Below are 18,804 nucleotides of genomic sequence, written 5' to 3' on the forward strand. Positions count from 1 at the left end.
AGGATCAGTATTGGATCATATAGATCAGTTCTGGTGACAATGTTCTGCTGGAAGTAGGTCCTTAATTGGAGATATCTAAAATAGTCTGAATTATTAAAATGATAATCAGTCTTTAAATGATCATTTTCTCATGTGTGAGCGAATAAAAGGTCTTCACATCCTTTGAAATCCAGTGTTTACATGGTTAGGCCCCAGGGTCAAATGGAAGTATGTGGACTGTATTGTCTAACTCAAACTCCAGTCCTCGAGGGCCGCTGTCCTGAAACCTTTCCATGTGTCCCTGCTGCAACACACCTGAATACAACTAGCAGATCATTAGCAAGACTCTGTAGAAGCTGTCTGCATGCTGAGGTGGCAATTCAGCCATTTGATTCATGTTGCAGCAGCTCACGAGTGAGTGAGCACGGTGCCATAAAAGTACTTCAGAAGTGCATTTTTCCAAAAAGTTTATTTATTTATTTATTTATTCATTTATTTAAAATGACCTGAGGAGGGTTAGAGGCTCTGTTCATCTCACTGTCCTTTCACCATTGAGACCTGAAGCTTCCTCCACCTCTTCAGTTCAGTTTAATCAGACGATCCTCCATCAGCAGCAGAGCCCACAGTGGCGTAGCTACAGTCTCCTAACCCCAACCCTTACCAACAAGGAAAGTCTGTCTGTCAGTCTTTTCAATTCAATTCAATTCAATTCAATTTTATTTATATAGCGCCAAATCACAACAAAAGTCACCTCAAGGCGCTTCATAGATACAGAGAAAAACCCAACAATCATATGACCCCCTATGAGCAAGCACTTTGGCGACAGTGGGAAGGAAAAACTCCCTTTTAACAGGAAGAAACCTCCGGCAGAACCAGGCTCAGGGAGGGGCGGCCATCTGCTGCGACCGGTTGGGGTGAGAGAAGGAAGACAGGATAAAAGACATGCTGTGGAAGAGAGACAGAGATTAATAACAGATATGATTCAATACAGAGAGGTCTGTTAATACATAGTGAGCGAGAAAGGTGACTGGAAAGGAAAAACTCAATACATCATGGGAATCCCCCGGCAGCCTACATCTATTGCAGCATAACTAAGGGAGGATTCAGGGTCACCTGGTCCAGCCCTAACTATATGCTTTAGCAAAAAGTAAAGTTTTAAGCCTAATCTTAAAAGTAGAGATAGTGTCTGTCTCCCGAATCCAAACTGGAAGCTGGTTCCACAGAAGAGGGGCCTGAAAACTGAAGGCTCTGCCTCCCATTCTACTTTTAAATACTCTAGGAACAACAAGTAGGCCTGCAGAGCGGGAGCGAAGTGCTCTAATAGGGTGATATGGTACTACAAGGTCATTAAGATAAGATGGGGCCTGATTATTTAAGACCTTGTATGTGAGGAGCAGGATTTTGAATTCAATTCTGGATTTAACAGGAAGCCAATGAAGGGAAGCCAAAACAGGAGAAATATGCTCTCTCTTTCTAGTCCCTGTCAGTACTCTTGCTGCAGCATTTTGGATTAACTGAAGGCTTTTCAGTGAGTTTTTTGGACATCCTGATAATAATGAATTGCAGTAGTCCAGCCTGGAAGTAATAAATGCATGAACTAGTTTTTCAGCGTCACTCTGAGACAGGATATTTCTAATTTTAGAGATGTTGCGCAAATGGAAGAACGCAGTCTTACATATTTGTTTAATATGTGCGTTGAAGGACACATCCTGGTCAAAAATGACTCCAAGGTTCCTCACAGTGTTACTGGAGGCCAAGGTAATGCCATCCAGAGTAAGAATCTGGTTAGATACCATATTTCTAAGCTTTTCAGCGCCGAGTACAATGACCTCAGTTTTATCTGAGTTAAGAAGCAGAAAGTTAGTGGCCATCCAGGTCTTTATGTCTTTAAGACATTCCTGCAGTTTAACTAATTGGTGTGTGTTATCTGGCTTCATGGACAGATAGAGCTGGGTGTCATCTGCATAGCAGTGAAAATGTATGCTATGTCTTCTAATGATGCTGCCTAGGGGAAGCATGTATAATGTAAACAGAATTGGTCCTAGCACTGAACCCTGTGGAACTCCATAATTAACCTCAGTGTGTGAAGAGGACTCTCCATTTACATGCACAAATTGGAGTCTATTAGATAGATATGATACAAACCACTGCAGTGCAATACCTGTAATACCTACAGCATGTTCTAATCGCTCTAAGAGGATATTATGGTCAACAGTATCGAATGCTGCACTAAGGTCAAGAAGGACAAGCACAGAGATGAGTCCACTGTCAGAGGCCATAAGAAGATCATTTGTAACCTTCACTAAAGCTGTTTCTGTGCTGTGATGAGCTCTGAAACCTGACTGAAACTCTTCAAATAAACCATTCCTCTGCAGATGATCTGTTAGCTGTTTGACAACTACTCTTTCAAGGATTTTTGATATGAAAGGAAGGTTGGAGATTGGCCTATAATTAGTTAAGACTGCTGGGTCTAGAGATGCTTTTTGAGTAAAGGTTTAACTGCAGCCACCTTGAAGGCCTGTGGTACATAGCCGATTATTAGAGATAGGTTGATCATATATAAGATCGAAGAATTAATCAATGGCAGGACTTCTTTGAGCAGTTTTGTAGGAATGGGGTCTAAAAGACACGTTGATGGTTTGGAGGAAGTAATTATTGAAGTTAACTCAGAAAGATCGATTGGAGAAAAAGAGTCTAACTTAACATCAATGGTACTAAGAGTAGCTGTAGATAATATTACATTTGTGGGATGATTATTGGTAATTTTTTCTCTAATGATAAAAATTTTATTTGTGAAGAAGTTCATGAAGTCATCACTAGTTAACGTTAAAGGGATGGTTGGCTCAAAAGAGCTCTGACTTTTTGTCAGCCTGGCTACAGTGCTGAAGAGAAACCTGGGGTTGTTCTTATTTTCTTCAATCAGTGATGAGTAGTAAGCTGTTCTGGCTTTGCGGAGGGCTTTCTTATAAAGCAACAAACTATTTCTCCAGGCTAAATGATGATCCTCTAAATTTGTGACACGCCATTTCCTCTCCAGATTACGAGTCATCTGCTTTAGGGTACGTGTTTGAGAATTATACCACGGGGTCAGGTACTTCTGATTAGAGACCTTAGTTTTCACTGGAGCTACAGTATCCAGAGTCGTACGTAGTGAGGAGGTGAAATTATTAACAAGATAATCGACCTCTGTTGGGGTAGCGTTCAGATAGCTGCTCTGCTCTGTGTTGGTACAGGGCATTGACGATGATAACAGTGGCTGGATTATATTCTTAAACTTAGTTACAGCGCTTTCAGAAAGACATCTACTTTGATAAAGTCCACTCTCCACTGCTGCGTAATCAATTATTGTAAATGTAAATGTTATCAAGAAATGATCAGACAGGAGAGGGTTTTCAGGAAACACTGTTAAATGTTCAGTTTCTATGCCATATGTTAAAACAAGATCTAGAGTGTGATTAAAGTGGTGGGTGGGTTCTTTTACATTTTGAGAGAAACCAACTGAGTCTAATAACAGATTAAATGCCATGTTGAGGCTGTCATTTTTAGCATCAACATGGATGTTAAAATCACCCACAATAATTATTTTATCTGAGCTCAGAACTAAATTAGATATAAAGTCTGAGAAATCAGACAGAAACTCTGTGTAAGGCCCAGGTGGACGATAGATGATAACAAGTAAGACTGGTTTCTGAGTTTCACAGCTGGGGTGGACAATGTTAAGCATCAGGCTTTCAAATGAATTAAAAGTCTGTCTTGGTCTTTCATTAATCAGTCTTCCTCACCGTACTGTGTGATGAAGGCGATGCAGCTGTCCACAATGATGGGGATGTCGTTCCTGCTCATCTGCTGGTCTCTCAGAGCGTTTCCTTTACCGCCGGCTGCTCGCTGAATGTCGGAGTACCACAGAGAGAAGTCTGCGCGACCAACGCCCTGCAGGTGGAGCGTTCTGACGGGAACACCGAACGCACGTGTGTCAAAATGTGAAGCAGACAACAAACTGAAGCCTGGACCAGACAAACACTCACCTTCCTTTTTCCACCAGGACCAGGATGTCTTTCTTCTCCTGGTTCTCCATCTCGGAGGTGATACCTGAACACAGAGAGCTCCGTCAATAACAACCAGACTCCATCAGAACTATTCACCAGGACCTGGACCGGGACCAGCACACGTACTCAGCTCCTGCAGGCGGTTGAGGTTGATGATGTCCTCGGCGGCGCCGTCATTGCGGGGACAGATGAACAGGTTGGACTTCTGCAGGACAAAGTAAGCCTCCTTCCACTGCTGAGGATCCAGCATCGCCCGGTACCGTAAAAGCCCGACCCGCTCAAACTCTCGGGTCAGCAGGCAGTGACAGCTGAGCGGCGTGGCAGCCTGGTGACGGTCGCAGCACAAACAGGGATCAGTTTGTTATTCAAGGAAGTTTTTAGGGAAAATATTTTGTGTTAGAACAATTTTGTAACATTATTTATTTGATTGTTTGTAACATGAACAGCAGAACAAACGTGTTCAGCTGCTCTGTGAGGAGGACGCAGACGAAATGCGGCGCAGACCTTTCCGATGGCTTTGGTCCAGAGGTGCAGCTCGTCGGCCGCTTCCAAGCCAAACAGAAAGAGTTTCTCCGACGTCAGATACAACTCGAAGGTGTAACGAAACCTGAGGGAGAAAAGTTTGAGTTTGACCAGGCTGACCATCTGAGCTTTCCGTTTAACCATGGAGCTTGGCGAATAAAAACCTATCAATGAATCCGTTGTTGCTGGAGGAGTCGGGTCGACTGATGCCCAAACACACGATGTCTTTAGCGCTGATCTGCAGGCTGGGATCAGCTGATCGATCCGACTCATAGAAGACCAGAGACTGATCCACCGAGCACCAGAACTTCTGGAAGTCTGATGATGAGAACAGAATTTTACACGAGACTCAACTCTGAATGTTCATCTCCCTCATCTTCATCTGCAACATTAGTGTTGCTCACAGGCGGGCGGTGAAGCAAACTGTCAGTGCCATAAATGATTCTGCATACGTCGACAGCTACGTCATGATGCTACAGAGTGGCTGTAGTCTGCTCTGATTGTTATTGTATCAGCGTAGCCTCAAATTCCACAAGAATTCCCAGAATTCCTTTGTGTTTGCTGCCAGTGCGCACACGGCTCAGAGAATCTGATGGAGTTTGGAAGCTGTGCTTCAGCCGTTGGGACGAAACAAAACACAATCTGAATAAACGTCTAAGGAGCAACTTTTACTTTGTCAGCACTGTTTAGAAATCAGATAATCCTTATGTCGTGGGAAACGAGATGTTTGAAAAGAGATGACGTTAAAAAACACCACATTTCAAGCTCGTGCTACAACGTCCTGGTCTGTGCTACCAAGCCAGCAGCCTTTGTGAGCTAACACAGCTAACATCCCGCCCTGTGCTCTGAGCCTGAACACTGAAGCAGAAACCTGCTGAAGACCTGAAAACGTCTATGACAGTTTTTGGTTTGGGTGAATTTTGGCAGATGTTGGAGGCGTTTACCGCCTCTTTGTTCTGATCTGAGGACTGTTTAAACCTTAAACCCTCTGACCCCGCCTCCTCCTACCTTCTCTGTTTTTTCTGGACATCGTTCCTCTGTTGGCAGAGCTCGACTTGTAGAGGTACCCAGAGTGAAGAACCGGGTGCATGATTTCATCGTAGACGCTGGGATCTGACCGATAAAAGCACAACATTATCAGATAAACACTGTCAGCCAATCACATCAACGAAAGAGAAATATTGCACTGCTGCAACTGGAGCAAACTGACACTGACGCAGGTGTTCTTCTGCTGAGCCAACACTCGGAAAACTGCTCAGTGAAGCCGAGCGTGACAGGGAGAAAGCCTCCCTGCAGGACAGCGCTGATATAGGAGCGGCTGACCTTCAGCGCCAATGCTGCTCCGCACCGAGCTCAGTCACTGACTTCACACGTTGAATTTAATCGGATCAAATACAACGCCCTGCTTCCTCGCAGCTCAACACTGCAGAGTGCATTAGAGTACAGCAGAGCACAGTAGAGTCCAACCTGATGTGCTGGAGTGATCCGCTAGGTGGGGGTGGCGGCCGTTGGAGTCACTGGCGAGGTGAGCTGACTCCGCCTCTGAGAAAATCTGAGTCACCGTTTTCAGGAGAATCTGCTCAGACACGGCTGAACACAGAACCTGTTGGAGACACGAAGCATCATCGTCAACACCAGAACCATCTCTGCACACTATCATCATCATCATCGTTGTTATTGCTGTTTGCTGCCATGGAAACCTCAGGCCCTGCGGACCCGGACACACAAACGCAGGAGCCATCTTCTGATGATGTCACAGATGTACTATAGACTGACAGTAACTCAGTGTGTGCGTGTCTGAGACAGACTCATGGCTGTGCTGCTGTGATTCTGTTTCGTGATTGTTTATTAAGGCTTTAAATGTTTGGATCAGCATGTCAGCTGATCAGGGTAACCTTGAGCAGCTCCTCCTGGCTGCTGAACGCCGGGTGGGCAAGGCGGTATCGACCCTCGCGGTACTTCTGGGCGATGAACTCTCTCCTCTGCTCGGCCGACGCATCGCAGTCCAACTCCTCAGAGACGGACAGACGGGCCGCCCAGAAGTCGTTGGCCCGGTCGTTCCCCAGCATGATGAAGAGCTGGCCCACAAACATACACACAGTATAAGCAAACAAACAAACACAACAGCACGGCTCTGCTTTCAGGCGTCTGTGAATGCTGGTCCTGAACCGGCTGCTCCGAGCTGGTACTTTAGAGCTTCTCTGTCACATTCTCAGTAGCTTCAGTGTCCTTTAATAAGCTTTTCCACCTTTACAGGTGAATACTTCATAAAAACAGGTGGATGTTAGACTACACCTGCCACTAACCCCCCCTACAGCTGAAAGCCTGTAACAGCAGAGAGCTGCACTGACACCACCCTCAGATTGAGAGGCCACCTGAAGCCGCTCTCACCTGAACGATCTCGTTGCTCCACACGCTCGTGTCCAGTTTCAGACTCTGAACCTTGGAGACCATCGTGCCCAGCCCTCTGTGCTGGCCTACATACACACACACACACACACACACACACACACACACACACACACACACACACTGGTGTGTTTCATCACTGACTTCTCCAAACACTAGCACAATACCAATGTATCACCCGGTGACGATCTTACAGTCTTAACAGACTTGTCTCCTAAGTGGCAGTTTCACCTGCAGTGATTCGTGTCTGCACAGGTAAACAGGAGCCTGTTTACCTGTGCAGGTGTGTTTATTGGCCTGATATTTTCAGTGAGCCACAGAAACAACCTCACCTTCAACATGTGGTGTTTTTCTTTCTGCTGCAGGTCTCCATGCTGACCTCCTGACTTCAGAGCAGCTTCCCTGGTGATCTGTGACGAACCTGTGTGTGTGTGCGTGTGTGTGCGCGTGTTGTTAGGTTCTTACAGTTGTTGTTGGTTACATTTCTGCTTTGTTAGTTGCTGCTTGTTGGGAATGTTACTGGGCCACTGTTACCTGTTGTGACAAGTAAGAGATAACATCTGGCCTGTCTAACCAGATGTCCCAGATAATGTGAGTCAGTGTGAACTGATTCTCTCTCTGTGATGACACAGACTGTAAATAAAAGCTGGATGGGTGGATGAGATGAAATGTAGGCTTTTGCTGCAGGTTGTAAATGTCTTTCTGTCATGCTAGCTCATGTTAGCTGACAGCTGACCGCCGCCGTCATTAGATCAAAGCTAGACTGACAGCAGAGAAAGAGGACTCTGGTATCAGTGAAGATGTCGAGCCTCGAGAGCAGGTCGTACCTGCGCAGTTCTTGCAGATGACCACACACAGGTTGATGGAGGCCCAGTCGGGGTTCAGGGCCTTGCAGTCGGCGCACATCCTGTTAGAGCGGTTGGACCAGATTTTCTCGGCCACCTCGTAATCTGACAGAGTCTCTGCGATCGCTTCCTGCAGTGCCTCCATCCAGTCCCGTTTGTCCCGGTCTGAGTCTGCGGTGAAGCTGAGGAGGCGGAGCAAAGGTCATTTAACGACATCTACATTGTTTGTCTCAGCGTTCTCATTAAAACAGAATGACTCAGAACTCCAACTGTGTGGGACAATAAGAGATTTTTCTCATTCAGCGACCCGCTGCTGAGTGCAGGACTCAGTTTGATCTGCAGAGCAGGAAACCTCAGAGACTCAAACCTGAGTCTTTCTTTCTGAGTTTGATTAATGCAGCGTCAGCGAGGCTGGTAACTGCAGACAGTACTGACAAAATCAAGCAGCAGCTGAGCTGAGCTTCAACTCACCCACCTGAAAGTTTTATACGGCGTGATGAGGTCGAAGCTCTTGTGTTTTCCATCTCGGATCGTTGCTCCGCGAGCTTCGATCACCGTGATGCCGATGCCGTTACGGAAACACTGGAGAAACATGGGAAGTGAAACAGTCACAGGACCCTGAGAAAGTCACAGGAAGTCAACTGGTGGCGCCCTCACCTGCTCGCTCTTGTAGAGCCAGATCTGGTCCGTTTTGATGGCAGCGTACACTTTGGATTTGGTTCCTTTGAGTTCCAGGCCCCCATGTTTCTGGCAGTGAGCTCCAGGACCAAAACGCCGGCGTCCAAATACCAGCTGATCTCTGACGTGTTCCTGCAGCGTGGACACCCAGCGCCGCCGCAGTACTGACGCACAGGAAACACATCAACTGCTTTGCCATCATCAACAGCATCATCATCATCATTATGGTCAATACCACCATCATCACCATCACGACTATCGTCATCACAACCATCATCATCATCATCATCACAACCATCATCATCATCATCATCACCACAATCATCATCATCACAACCATCATCATCATCACTATCATCATCATTATCATCACCACAATCATCATCATCACAACCATCATCCTCATCATCATCCTCATCATCATCACGACCATCATCGTCATCACGACCATGACGATGATGGTCGTGATGATGATGATGGTTGTGATGATGATGAGGATGATGATGATCATCATCGTCATCATCATCATCACTATCATACAAAACAGTCAAAACAGTCGCCTTAAGGCGCTTTAATCATCGTCATCATCACATCACAACCATGTCATCACATATCATCACCACCATCATCGTCATCGCCACCACCATCATCATCACCCCATCATCATCACCACCATCCTCATCAACACCATCATTATCATCAACCTTGAATTTTGTTGCATTTTGTGTTTTTATTGGGAAAACATTTACAACAAGAAGAGAAAAATCAGAGAATCTGACGTTGTGTGTTTACCTTCATTATCCGTCCTGAACACAAAGATCCGGTGACTCGTCACAATTTCAAATTTATTGTCTTTGGCTGGACGGGCCATCTGGATGGCAGCCAATGGGATGACTCCTTTTGGGTAGGCATCCTGAAACAGAGAACAGGTGAGAGGAGATGAGTCCAAACTGTGCGGTCAGCAGGGCGACAAGCTCCGGTGATAGCAGTGTTTCCTTTTTTTTTGTCTTTCCGCTGCTGGGATCAATAAAGCTCTGAAATGTTCAGCAGCTTAATGAGAGGATGCTAACAAGGGCCCACCCTACTGAACCTGTCGGGGTGACTGTTACGTTAGGAACACGAAGCCTGACAGGCTGAACGCAGGGCGCAGAGTGACCCACGCCTCTGACCTGCAGGATGAGAAATTCTAAGCTCGTCCCACGAGGACGGCGGCAACATCATAAAGATCTGAGTACCTTCTCACTGCCGAAGTACATCAAGTTTTTGCCGTCAAACTTCACGAAGCGTTTCTGGAAAACATAGTTCCTGAAAAACACAAACACACACCAGGATCACATTATCACTTACACAAAAGAGGAGACACATTTAGGTTTCATCCAATTCCACCACACTGAGTGACCTTCAGTAAGGGAAGGAAGGAAGGAAGCAGAGGAGAAAGGAAGGAAACACACCGAGTGTAGGAAGAGGAGGAAAGGACAGTGACGAGGCAGAGGCATGTCCTCAGGAGGAAGGAGACACAGGGAGGAGCAGACAGAAGGACACACAGCAGAACGGGCAGAGATGACCTCCGACCCCTGCCAACCACAAAGACAGAGAGAACAGGGTCAGACTTAGAGTCTCCTCCCAACATCCAGGCCCCATCAGCTGTGTGAAACAAACGCACCCCTGCGGAGACAGCTTGTCCAGCCAGCCGCTAATGATGGGCGGGGCTCTCTCGGTCAGGGAGGTGTAGCTGGCATAGGGGGAGATGGTAAGGTCCTCGTCGGCCTCGCAGGGGAGGGCGTGGTGGGGCAGCGAGAGACAGCGGAGGGAGGGTGGAGCTTCTCCCACAGTGCTGTAACCTGGCGAGTCCCCGGAGTGAAACGGCTGCGAAAAACGCTTCGTCCACGAGAACCTGTGACCCCTGAAAACACAAAAAACTTTATCAACGCACGTGAAGCAGACAGCGTGGGCATGACATCATCAGTAATTCGTGCAAATGTTTCTGCATTTTGAATCGTTCCAACGCCACGTTTACGTCTCGTTTCATGAGGATGAGTAGCCGTCTTACCCATGATCCTCTGCGTGCTTCTCCTCTTTCCTCGCCTCCCTTCCTTCATGTCTGCTTCTCTCGCTCTGCACATAAATGATCAAAGCAGCACATTTTATCAGACCTGTGAAAGTCAGAAGAGCGTCTCTGTCAGTGAGGGGGAGGAGTGGTGGCGGTCTGACCTCAGCGGCAGGAGGATGTCTCCGGGTCTGGAAAACAGTCTCACAGTATGGGCTGATCTCGTCCTCGGGGTCGTCCGTGGAGGCTGCCAAATAGAAATGGCCAGAGTTAGGATTCACCTGCGCCCCGGCCCTGTCCATTCTGATTTGATAACGTCAAAGTTAAAATAAACTGTGACCAGTATAACAAAGCCGATCTGTGTAGCATGTTAACACTATTGGAAGTAAAAATAACTTGAACTCCAATTTTGAAAACACAACTTTTTCTTTCTTTTTAAAAAAATAAAGCTCTGACTTGTATTATGAGTCTGTGGTCTGTGGTCTGGGAGAGAGTCTGTAACTCTCTGTCTGCAAAATACAGTAAATAATGACCAATGTTGGGCAATTAATTATATAGTTACTTCTTCAAAATAGTAACTGAGTTATGCAAACAACAACGTTTTTTGCAAGCTGTTTACCTAAAAATGCAGCCAAGGCGTTTTTTAAATAAACATTTCAAACTATTTACAGAACAATCAGCTGTTCTGCATCAAATTTGATGCCACACAAATTATTTGTGCCACTCCAAAAAATAATTTGTGTCCACTATGAGATAAAGGAGAACAACAGCCTGATACCTGCAGGCCTGACAACACCAGATGTATCACTGCTGTAACACCTGTAACATTCAGCAGTCGCCTCATTGTTCTGACACACACAACAAAACTATTAACTACACTACACACTAACTACACAAGATTTGTGCTAAACGCATATCTCTCACATCTCAAACACCGCCGTTACTCCTAAAACTTCCCCCTTCCTAAACATCTAAATGCCATGCTGCCATATCATTTTTTGATTGGTCGACATGGTACATTTTTCCACCAATAGGAAAGGGTGGGGGTTTTTCTGGTGTTGTTTTTGCTCACAAGTGGAGAGCGCTTTCGAGCGTTTTCCTCATAAAACACCGGTTTTATATAAAATATAAACAACGACAGTATTCAGGAAGAAAAGCAAACATTGAAGATATTTTTATCATGACTCTGGTTTTACGTGGCCGATCAACACAATTTAAAAACTGGTATAAAGTTCACACTTTTTCCGTCAGTTGTTCCGTCTTTCCTGCTCACATCTCCAATGGTTGTACACGTTGTCATTAACGTGGCTTCACTCCACATCAGCCGCTTTGCTCGCTAAAACACCCGTGTCGGCCCATAAGGACGCTGTCAGAGCCTGTCAACGTTGATTAGCTGCGTATATACGAATGTGAATCACATCATATGCTGGAACAGCCAGTCGCCGGTCACTTACTGACTCACACTGTAAAACAGAATCAATTGTTAATGTATTTATTTTCATTGCAATTCAGGTTAGATTTTTTTTTTGTGTGCAACGCAGATTTTCTGTGTGCTGATACCGTGACAGCAGTGCGTGATTGCGCGCGCGTGCAGCTTAGAGGGAACATTGCTCTCAAGTGTGCGTGCACTGTCTTGGGAACTAGGAGTCTCACACACCAGTCACAAAATTGTTTTTTATGTTTCGATCAGGCTGACAGGAAACGAGTAAGGACGTCTTCCTGTAGGCAGAGCTTACAGACAAGGCTTGACCTGCCTGGGTTTTAGGCTGTTCTGTGTGACTCAGAGCTCTGAACTCACCTCTGGCTGATCCTGAAGAGTTGTTACTTAAAGTGCTGCCACTGAAACAAACACAGTGAAAATGATGAATTATGTCAGGCCTGGGCCTTCACATAAAAACTGATTTTAAACAAACATATCATGGATCCTGGGGTACGCTCGAACACGCAAAAACTCCTTTTCCTAACCAATCCTCCTTAACCTCGATACAGGTGAAGGAAAGGTGCACTCGTGCGGTAGAGCAAGGCCGACCATCATGCTTTAATGCAAAAACATCCAGATGATCGCTTTTAGGAATGATCAGATGGTCTGTAGCTATGAATTGTGGGATGCTTTCATGAAGAACGTGTCTCCCCCGCTAAAGGAGGTGCAGACTTCAGACCGCTCGGACCGAGCACAAACCTTCCTAAATTGAGTGAAACTGAGTATTGGAACGTACCCCGGTCCAAATACTGATGCATCACGGTGACTAACCTGTTCCTCTCGCAGTTCCTCTCAGGTGTCTGTCTGGGTGGAGTGGGAGGAGCCGACTGCTGGCTGCAATAATTCCTCTTCCCACCGGGGGCAGCAGAGCTGTGTAACGTGTCCCAATATATCTCATTGGAGACCATCTCTAGGCCTCCTCGGGGAGAACCGGAGGGGGAGGATCCAGAGAGCCTGCTGTTGTCATGACTACCCGTGCAGGAAATGAAGGACGGCGCCTGCAAATGCTCTGTGGGAACAGGGGAAGAAGAAGAAGCGCGAGGAGTCCCCTGCATCGAGGCGGGGGGGACGATGCGGTTCAGCCTCGGGGGAACCGGCGGTAACCCTCCAGTGTCTGACAGAGACCTGCTGCGGCCGTTCCCATTTCTCTCCCCATGGCTCGACCTTCGGCTTGGTGACGGCGCCTTGTCACTGAGGTCAGGGGTCAAAGCACTGTCTGCTGTGGGCATGTCCGCTGAGCTCAGACTTTCCAGCACAGTGAGGCAGATGGAATCCTGGGAAAGCCTCCTAGGTAGGGGTGGAGCAGGGTCGGGTGTTGGGGTGAACTGGATGGGCGCGGTCCTGCGGCGATTGAAGACAGTTCTCGGTTTGGGGACCGGCTTCACTGTTGGCCTGCCGCCATCGGAGTTTGCCAGCATGGCGGCGAGGTCGGGAGCAGAGCTGTTCCTGATCACCTCCTGACGGGGCGACTCGGTGCGACCGCGCTTCGAAGAACAAACTGACTGACAGCGGTCACGAGGGAGATCTGCGTTCCGATTGGCTCTTTGGCCTTCTGTCCTCTCGATGTAACCGACCAATCGTAGGATTCTCTTCCTGTGTCCTGTGGCAGTTATGCCCAGACTGACCAATGCATCGCTGTCGAGGTGTGTGAAGTCTCTAGCCAATAGGAGACCGGCTCGATGGAAGGTGTCCAGGTACCTGGAGGAAGACAGAAGCCTGAAGTAATTCTGATTGGCTGGACGGGAGCTGCCCTTTGATTGGTTGTCAGTTTCTGTGATAACGTGTTAAAAATCACATTTGTTGACATGGAAAGAAGTTCATTTTTAACTGTTACACATGCACCCAGTTCTGTAGGCAGCTGAGCCCACTCAGTCACACTGAGGACCACGTGCTTTCATCTGTCTGCATTTCTAAAGTAGAAAAGCAGTCTGTGAGAATGACTGCAGTCAGCCTGAGGCTGTTCGCAGACAGGTTGTCTCCTGTGCGATCGCAGAACGGTGAGTGTGCCGCGAGCTAACCATGCATGACAATCATAGACAACCTCACACTGTTTTTGTAGCTGTGAGGAGGATGCTGCCTTGATTTTCCTTGTGTGGCCGAGCCGTCGGCTCACTCTGAGTTTGGAGGTAGCTTTGGCGAGCTCAGTACGTCTACATTATCTCTGGATGGCAGTGCAGGTAACAAGCCCTCCAGTATGTTCATTTCCATCCATCCAGCCGGAGCCTATCCCAGCTGTCTTAGGGCCAGAGGCAGGGTACAACCTGGACAGGCCACCAGTCTGTCACAGGGATGACACATAGGCACAGACAACCATTTGCACCTGTGGGCAATTTAGAGTTTCCAGTGAACCTAACCCCACTAACTGCATGTCTTTGGACTTTGGGAGGAAGCCAGAGTAGCCAGAGAGAACTCACGCACACACGGGGAGAACATGCAAACTCCACACAGAGAGGCCCCGGCTGTATTTTAACTTATTTAATAGAATATCAATATTTGGAGTCCCTGTATCGATACAACATTGCCACACAAACTATCTGATGATTGTGCCATTTCGGTTTTCCCCCATTTCATGCTGCACTCCTAAATCCTGACCTCTCCAGATGAATCGCAGAAAGCAGCCTCTCAACCGGCGTGCTTCCATCCAGGGAGCCCATGACGACCAACACAGAGTCCGGACTGGGCTTCATCTCCTCCACCAGCCGTAAACACCTGGGCCATCGCTGACCTACAGCAGTGGCGGATGGCGGTCGTCCATCTGGTGGAGAAAGAGGTGAAAGATTGATCTGCTTTAGATATCATCAGAAACTGGTTTAAGTTCTGCTGCTTCACTAACCCCACACTGAAACCAGAAAACCAGAAACACTGGATCACACACAACAGGAGCCAGCCTCTGTAACCATTCATTCCTCCAGCAGGGGGCGTTAAACGTTTCTTTGAACCGCATCCTCTAATTAAAGATCAATAAACAAACTGCCTCCACACACCGTGTAGATGGCACCACTGTCACCTTTGACCTCTGGAGCTCACGAGCCCCTCTTTCTGAGAACTAAAACCACAGAAGAAGAAGAAAGTATGATGTCAGCAGGCAGACACAGCTGTACGATTGTCTCTCTGCGTCTGCAGCAGGCTGACCTTTGACCTCTGCACAGCAGCAGAGAATCAGACAGAGGGTCACTGTGGGGATAAAGGTTGAGGGTTCCTGCCATGAAACCCTGACGCCCCTGCTGCTGCATGGAAAAACTCAGGGAACAAACTGTGGGCCCAGAACAGACCCACATCTGGATCATCTGCTGGATCAACAGCTGGAAGTCACACACAGCCAATGAGACAAGGAGAACTCTCCAGCTCAGAGCAGCACACCTCACTTCAGCCGCTCCCTGCATCCTGCCAGTGGGTGTGTGTCTGTGTGTGTGTGTGTGTGTGTCTATGTGTGTCTGTGTCTGCGTGTGTCTGCGTGTGTGTGTCTGTGTGTGTGTGTGTGAGTGTGTGTGTCTGTGTGTGTGTCTGTGTGAGTGTGTGTGTGTGTCTGTGTGAGTGTGTGTGTCTGTGTGTGTGTGAGTGTGTGTGTGTGTCTGTGTGTGTGAGTGTGTGTGTCTGTGTGTGTGTGAGTGTGTGTGTGTGTCTGTGTGTGTGTGTGTGTGTGTCTGTGTGTGTTTGTCTGTGTGAGTGTGTGTGTGTCTGTGTGTGTGTGAGTGTGTGTGTTTGTGTGTGTGTGGGTGTGTGAGTGTGTCTGTCTGTGTGTGTGTGTGTGTCTGTGTGTGTGTGTGTGTGTGTGAGTGTGTGTGTGTGTCTGTGTGTGTGTGTGTCTGTGTGTGTGTGAGTGTGTGTGTTTGTGTGTGTGTGGGTGTGTGAGTGTGTCTGTCTGTGTGTGTGTGTGTGTCTGTGTGTGTGTGTGTGTCTGTGTGTGTGTGTGTGTGTGTGAGTGTGTGTGTGTGTCTGTGTGTGTGTGTGTGTGTGTGGGCGTGTGTCTGTGTGTGTGAGTGTGTGTCACCTCTCTGTGATGTGTTCAGGAGATGTCAGCTAAGAAGCAGAAGCAGCTTCCTGTTGGACCTTTAACAATAAGAGCCTGTGAACACAGCAGATATACTGAAGTCCAGGTGTGACAGTAAAACTGCAGGTGTGATGGAGCCGGGGAGAGCTCTCTGTCAGCATCAGGACGTCACTCAGAGAAAGACAGAACAATATGTGTCTAACACCAAAGTAAAAATAACTCACTCACACACACACGCACACACACGCCTGCAGCGTCCTGCAGGAAGACAAAGGCCGAGGAGGAAGTGAGTCACAGCAGCTTCCTCCAGCCGACCTTTTTCCTCCTCCTCCACTCTTCAGACAAAAGCAGCGTCTGTTCTGAGATCAGCCGCCACACAGCCAGGAAACACGTTACACAGCAGCTGTGACACACAACATGATCAATGCTGTGTCAATAATGTGATCGTATCATAAATAACACAGTAATGCATGCTTCCGTGCAGTCACGTGACCACAGAGAGCCGTCGAGTGTCGTCAGCGCTGGCATCTCTCTGACTTTGACGTCTCCTCAGACTGAAGCCGGCGACCAACAGGAGGAAAGAAAACGCAGGACAGCTGCAGCACCTCGTCTCAGAGCTGAAATCTGCAGCGTCCGTGGACTCGTCACAGCGCACGCTCACAGACTGAACCTGGTTTTATTTTGAGAGACGCGATGCCTCGTGTTGACATGTGTGCTGGATCGTGCTCCATCTTTAAACCTTCCCTTTCACTGTCGCTGCCATCCTCCTGTCACAAATCCGCCCCGATACCCTCCTCCACAAACTCCACCCTACCTGGACTCTCCCCTCTCTGTGGATGGCTGACTCCAGGTATTTAGGCTCATCACCTTGACCTTCTGTACTCCTTACACATCCACCCTCTCATTCACACATGTATTCTGTCTTGCATCTCTTCAGAGCATGCCTCCACCTCTCCAGGCTCTCCTCCACCTGCTGCTTGCTCTCACTACAGATCACAGTGTCGTCTGCAAACATCAGCGTCCACAGAGACTCCTCTCTGACCTCATCTGTCAGCCTGTCCATCAGCACTGCAAACAAGAAGGGGCTTGGAGCAGATCCCTGATGTATCCCACTCCCATCTTTAACCCACCTGTCACTCCACCTGCACACCACTGTCTCTGTCCCCACACACATCCTGCACCACCCTAACAAACTTTCTCATGTTACTTTTTTCCAGGATAATAAAGGTAGAAACAGAGGAGAGTCATTTTAGGTACTTTGTAAAAGGGGAACAGGAGGTCGGTCGCTGCAGTCTAGTTTACTCACCGTTTACTCAGAGATGTTCACAGATGGTGGTGAATCAACACCAATCCACAGGAAACCACACTGAGTAATAACATCAACATGACTCCCGGCTGCAAACATTTCCACATGAGACCTTTTCATGTCTTGATACAAGCACATGCATCTGCTCAGTGGGAGAAACGTTTCATCATCATCAGGTGACTTCTTCAGTCTCAGCTGACTGCAGGTTTCCAGCCTGGACATTTACACATGACTGAATATGGGCTGTGAGGTCACATCTTTGTTAATGTTCAAACTGTCACGATCAGTGATCAGTGCTCTTCGATTAGTGGTTGTTGATCATTGATCATGACAATTTGCATATTAACAATGATGAAACTGATCTCATAGCTCATTGTTAGTCATTGTGTAAATGTCCTGTTTAAAGGTTGGGGAGACCTGCAGTCAGCTGAGACTGAAGAAGTCACCTGATGATGACGAAACGTTTCTCTGAAAACATCCAGATGAACAGAATCAACTTTGTGGGAGACATTTTAATGTAAAACTGGAGAGTTTCTCAAATCCAGCAGGAGTAAAAAGCAGAAGCCTGAGAAAAACTGCAGTGACAGAAAACAGAAAGTCCGGTGTGAGAGGAAAAAGAGCGGCCGAGGAGGAAAAACGTTAAAGAACCAGGCAGGAAGTCAGTGAAGGCCACAGATAAAGACCGAGCCAAGGAAAAGCAGCCAGAGGATACAGACCCTCCCATCCGACTTCCACTTTTAAACACTGCAGCTGAGACAGGCGGGAGGAGGGCCGAGCGCAGGCTGACTGAAGCTACAGCTGGAGCTCCTGTCTGAGGTTTGGGTGTAAAACCCAGTCAGAGTCAGGACATCGAAGGACGTTCATATTCTGACCACTGGATCCAACACATCTGTCCCTGTATCGATTTAATGTGTACTTAAACATCTTTCACTGGCCCGGCCCACTAAACATCACAGTGGGTTATACGTGGCCCACGGTGTAAAATCAGTGAAACCATCAGCTCTGTCGGTGTCTCCAGCTGATGGTGCTGGTCCTCGTGAGCGAGGGGTAAAAGGCACCAAAATCACATCTGTGGTGTGATCTACTTGAACCACCCTCCACACACCAGCTGATTCAGGGTGCACAGTGGGGGATCTGCAGGGGGATGACCCTCCATGTGATTGTGAAGAAGAATCCAATAAATGACATGAGTCAAACCTGAGGTCAGAGAGTGGGCTTGGAAATGCATGCTGGGAGTCTAATTTATAATAGCCGCTTTAGTTCTGATGATATTGATCCAAAGCGGGGGTCTCTGACACGACTGGATGTTGATTACTGATTAGAATTAGGTCAACGTCGATGCCGCGTGGCCCAAATAAAGTCACGCTGAACACAATGGGCCACAAACAGCAGACACCAGGTGTCAAACGCCTCAAACAGATTTTCACAGGAAACTTTACGAGTTCCTCATGGCGGCTGTTAAAAAGAGCCGATTCTGTCTGCAGGCTAAGTGTCAGCCGAC

The 18,804-nt window shown here is 47.5% G+C and overlaps 1 protein-coding gene across 2 annotated transcripts in view; it reads right to left on the bottom strand.

Moving 5' to 3' along the window:
- arap3 (ArfGAP with RhoGAP domain, ankyrin repeat and PH domain 3) overlaps positions 1-18,804 on the bottom strand; it is a 37,695-nt gene that overhangs the window by 8,261 nt on the left and 10,630 nt on the right. The window contains exons 2-22 of one of the 2 annotated variants that reach the window (XM_087847423.1): positions 14,599-14,761; positions 12,778-13,704; positions 12,325-12,365; positions 10,691-10,773; positions 10,530-10,594; positions 10,143-10,382; positions 9,931-10,053; positions 9,715-9,784; positions 9,272-9,392; positions 8,459-8,643; positions 8,277-8,383; positions 7,784-7,983; positions 6,939-7,024; positions 6,443-6,625; positions 6,015-6,150; positions 5,556-5,660; positions 4,712-4,865; positions 4,530-4,632; positions 4,152-4,350; positions 4,005-4,068; positions 3,762-3,925 (exon numbers count right to left, since the gene is read on the bottom strand). In XM_087847423.1, the coding sequence (XP_087703549.1) occupies positions 3,762-3,925; positions 4,005-4,068; positions 4,152-4,350; positions 4,530-4,632; positions 4,712-4,865; positions 5,556-5,660; positions 6,015-6,150; positions 6,443-6,625; positions 6,939-7,024; positions 7,784-7,983; positions 8,277-8,383; positions 8,459-8,643; positions 9,272-9,392; positions 9,715-9,784; positions 9,931-10,053; positions 10,143-10,382; positions 10,530-10,594; positions 10,691-10,773; positions 12,325-12,365; positions 12,778-13,704; positions 14,599-14,693 (3,451 nt within the window). In that variant the 5' untranslated portion in view covers positions 14,694-14,761. The remainder of the gene's footprint in view (positions 1-3,761; positions 3,926-4,004; positions 4,069-4,151; positions 4,351-4,529; positions 4,633-4,711; positions 4,866-5,555; positions 5,661-6,014; positions 6,151-6,442; positions 6,626-6,938; positions 7,025-7,783; positions 7,984-8,276; positions 8,384-8,458; positions 8,644-9,271; positions 9,393-9,714; positions 9,785-9,930; positions 10,054-10,142; positions 10,383-10,529; positions 10,595-10,690; positions 10,774-12,324; positions 12,366-12,777; positions 13,705-14,598; positions 14,762-18,804) is intronic. The other variant, XM_087847429.1, reaches the window with a different exon arrangement.

The sequence above is a fragment of the Neolamprologus brichardi genome, chromosome 2, assembly GCF_056152115.1.
Source record: "Neolamprologus brichardi isolate AB-2024 chromosome 2, ASM5615211v1, whole genome shotgun sequence".
Taxonomy (NCBI): Eukaryota; Metazoa; Chordata; class Actinopteri; order Cichliformes; family Cichlidae; genus Neolamprologus; species Neolamprologus brichardi.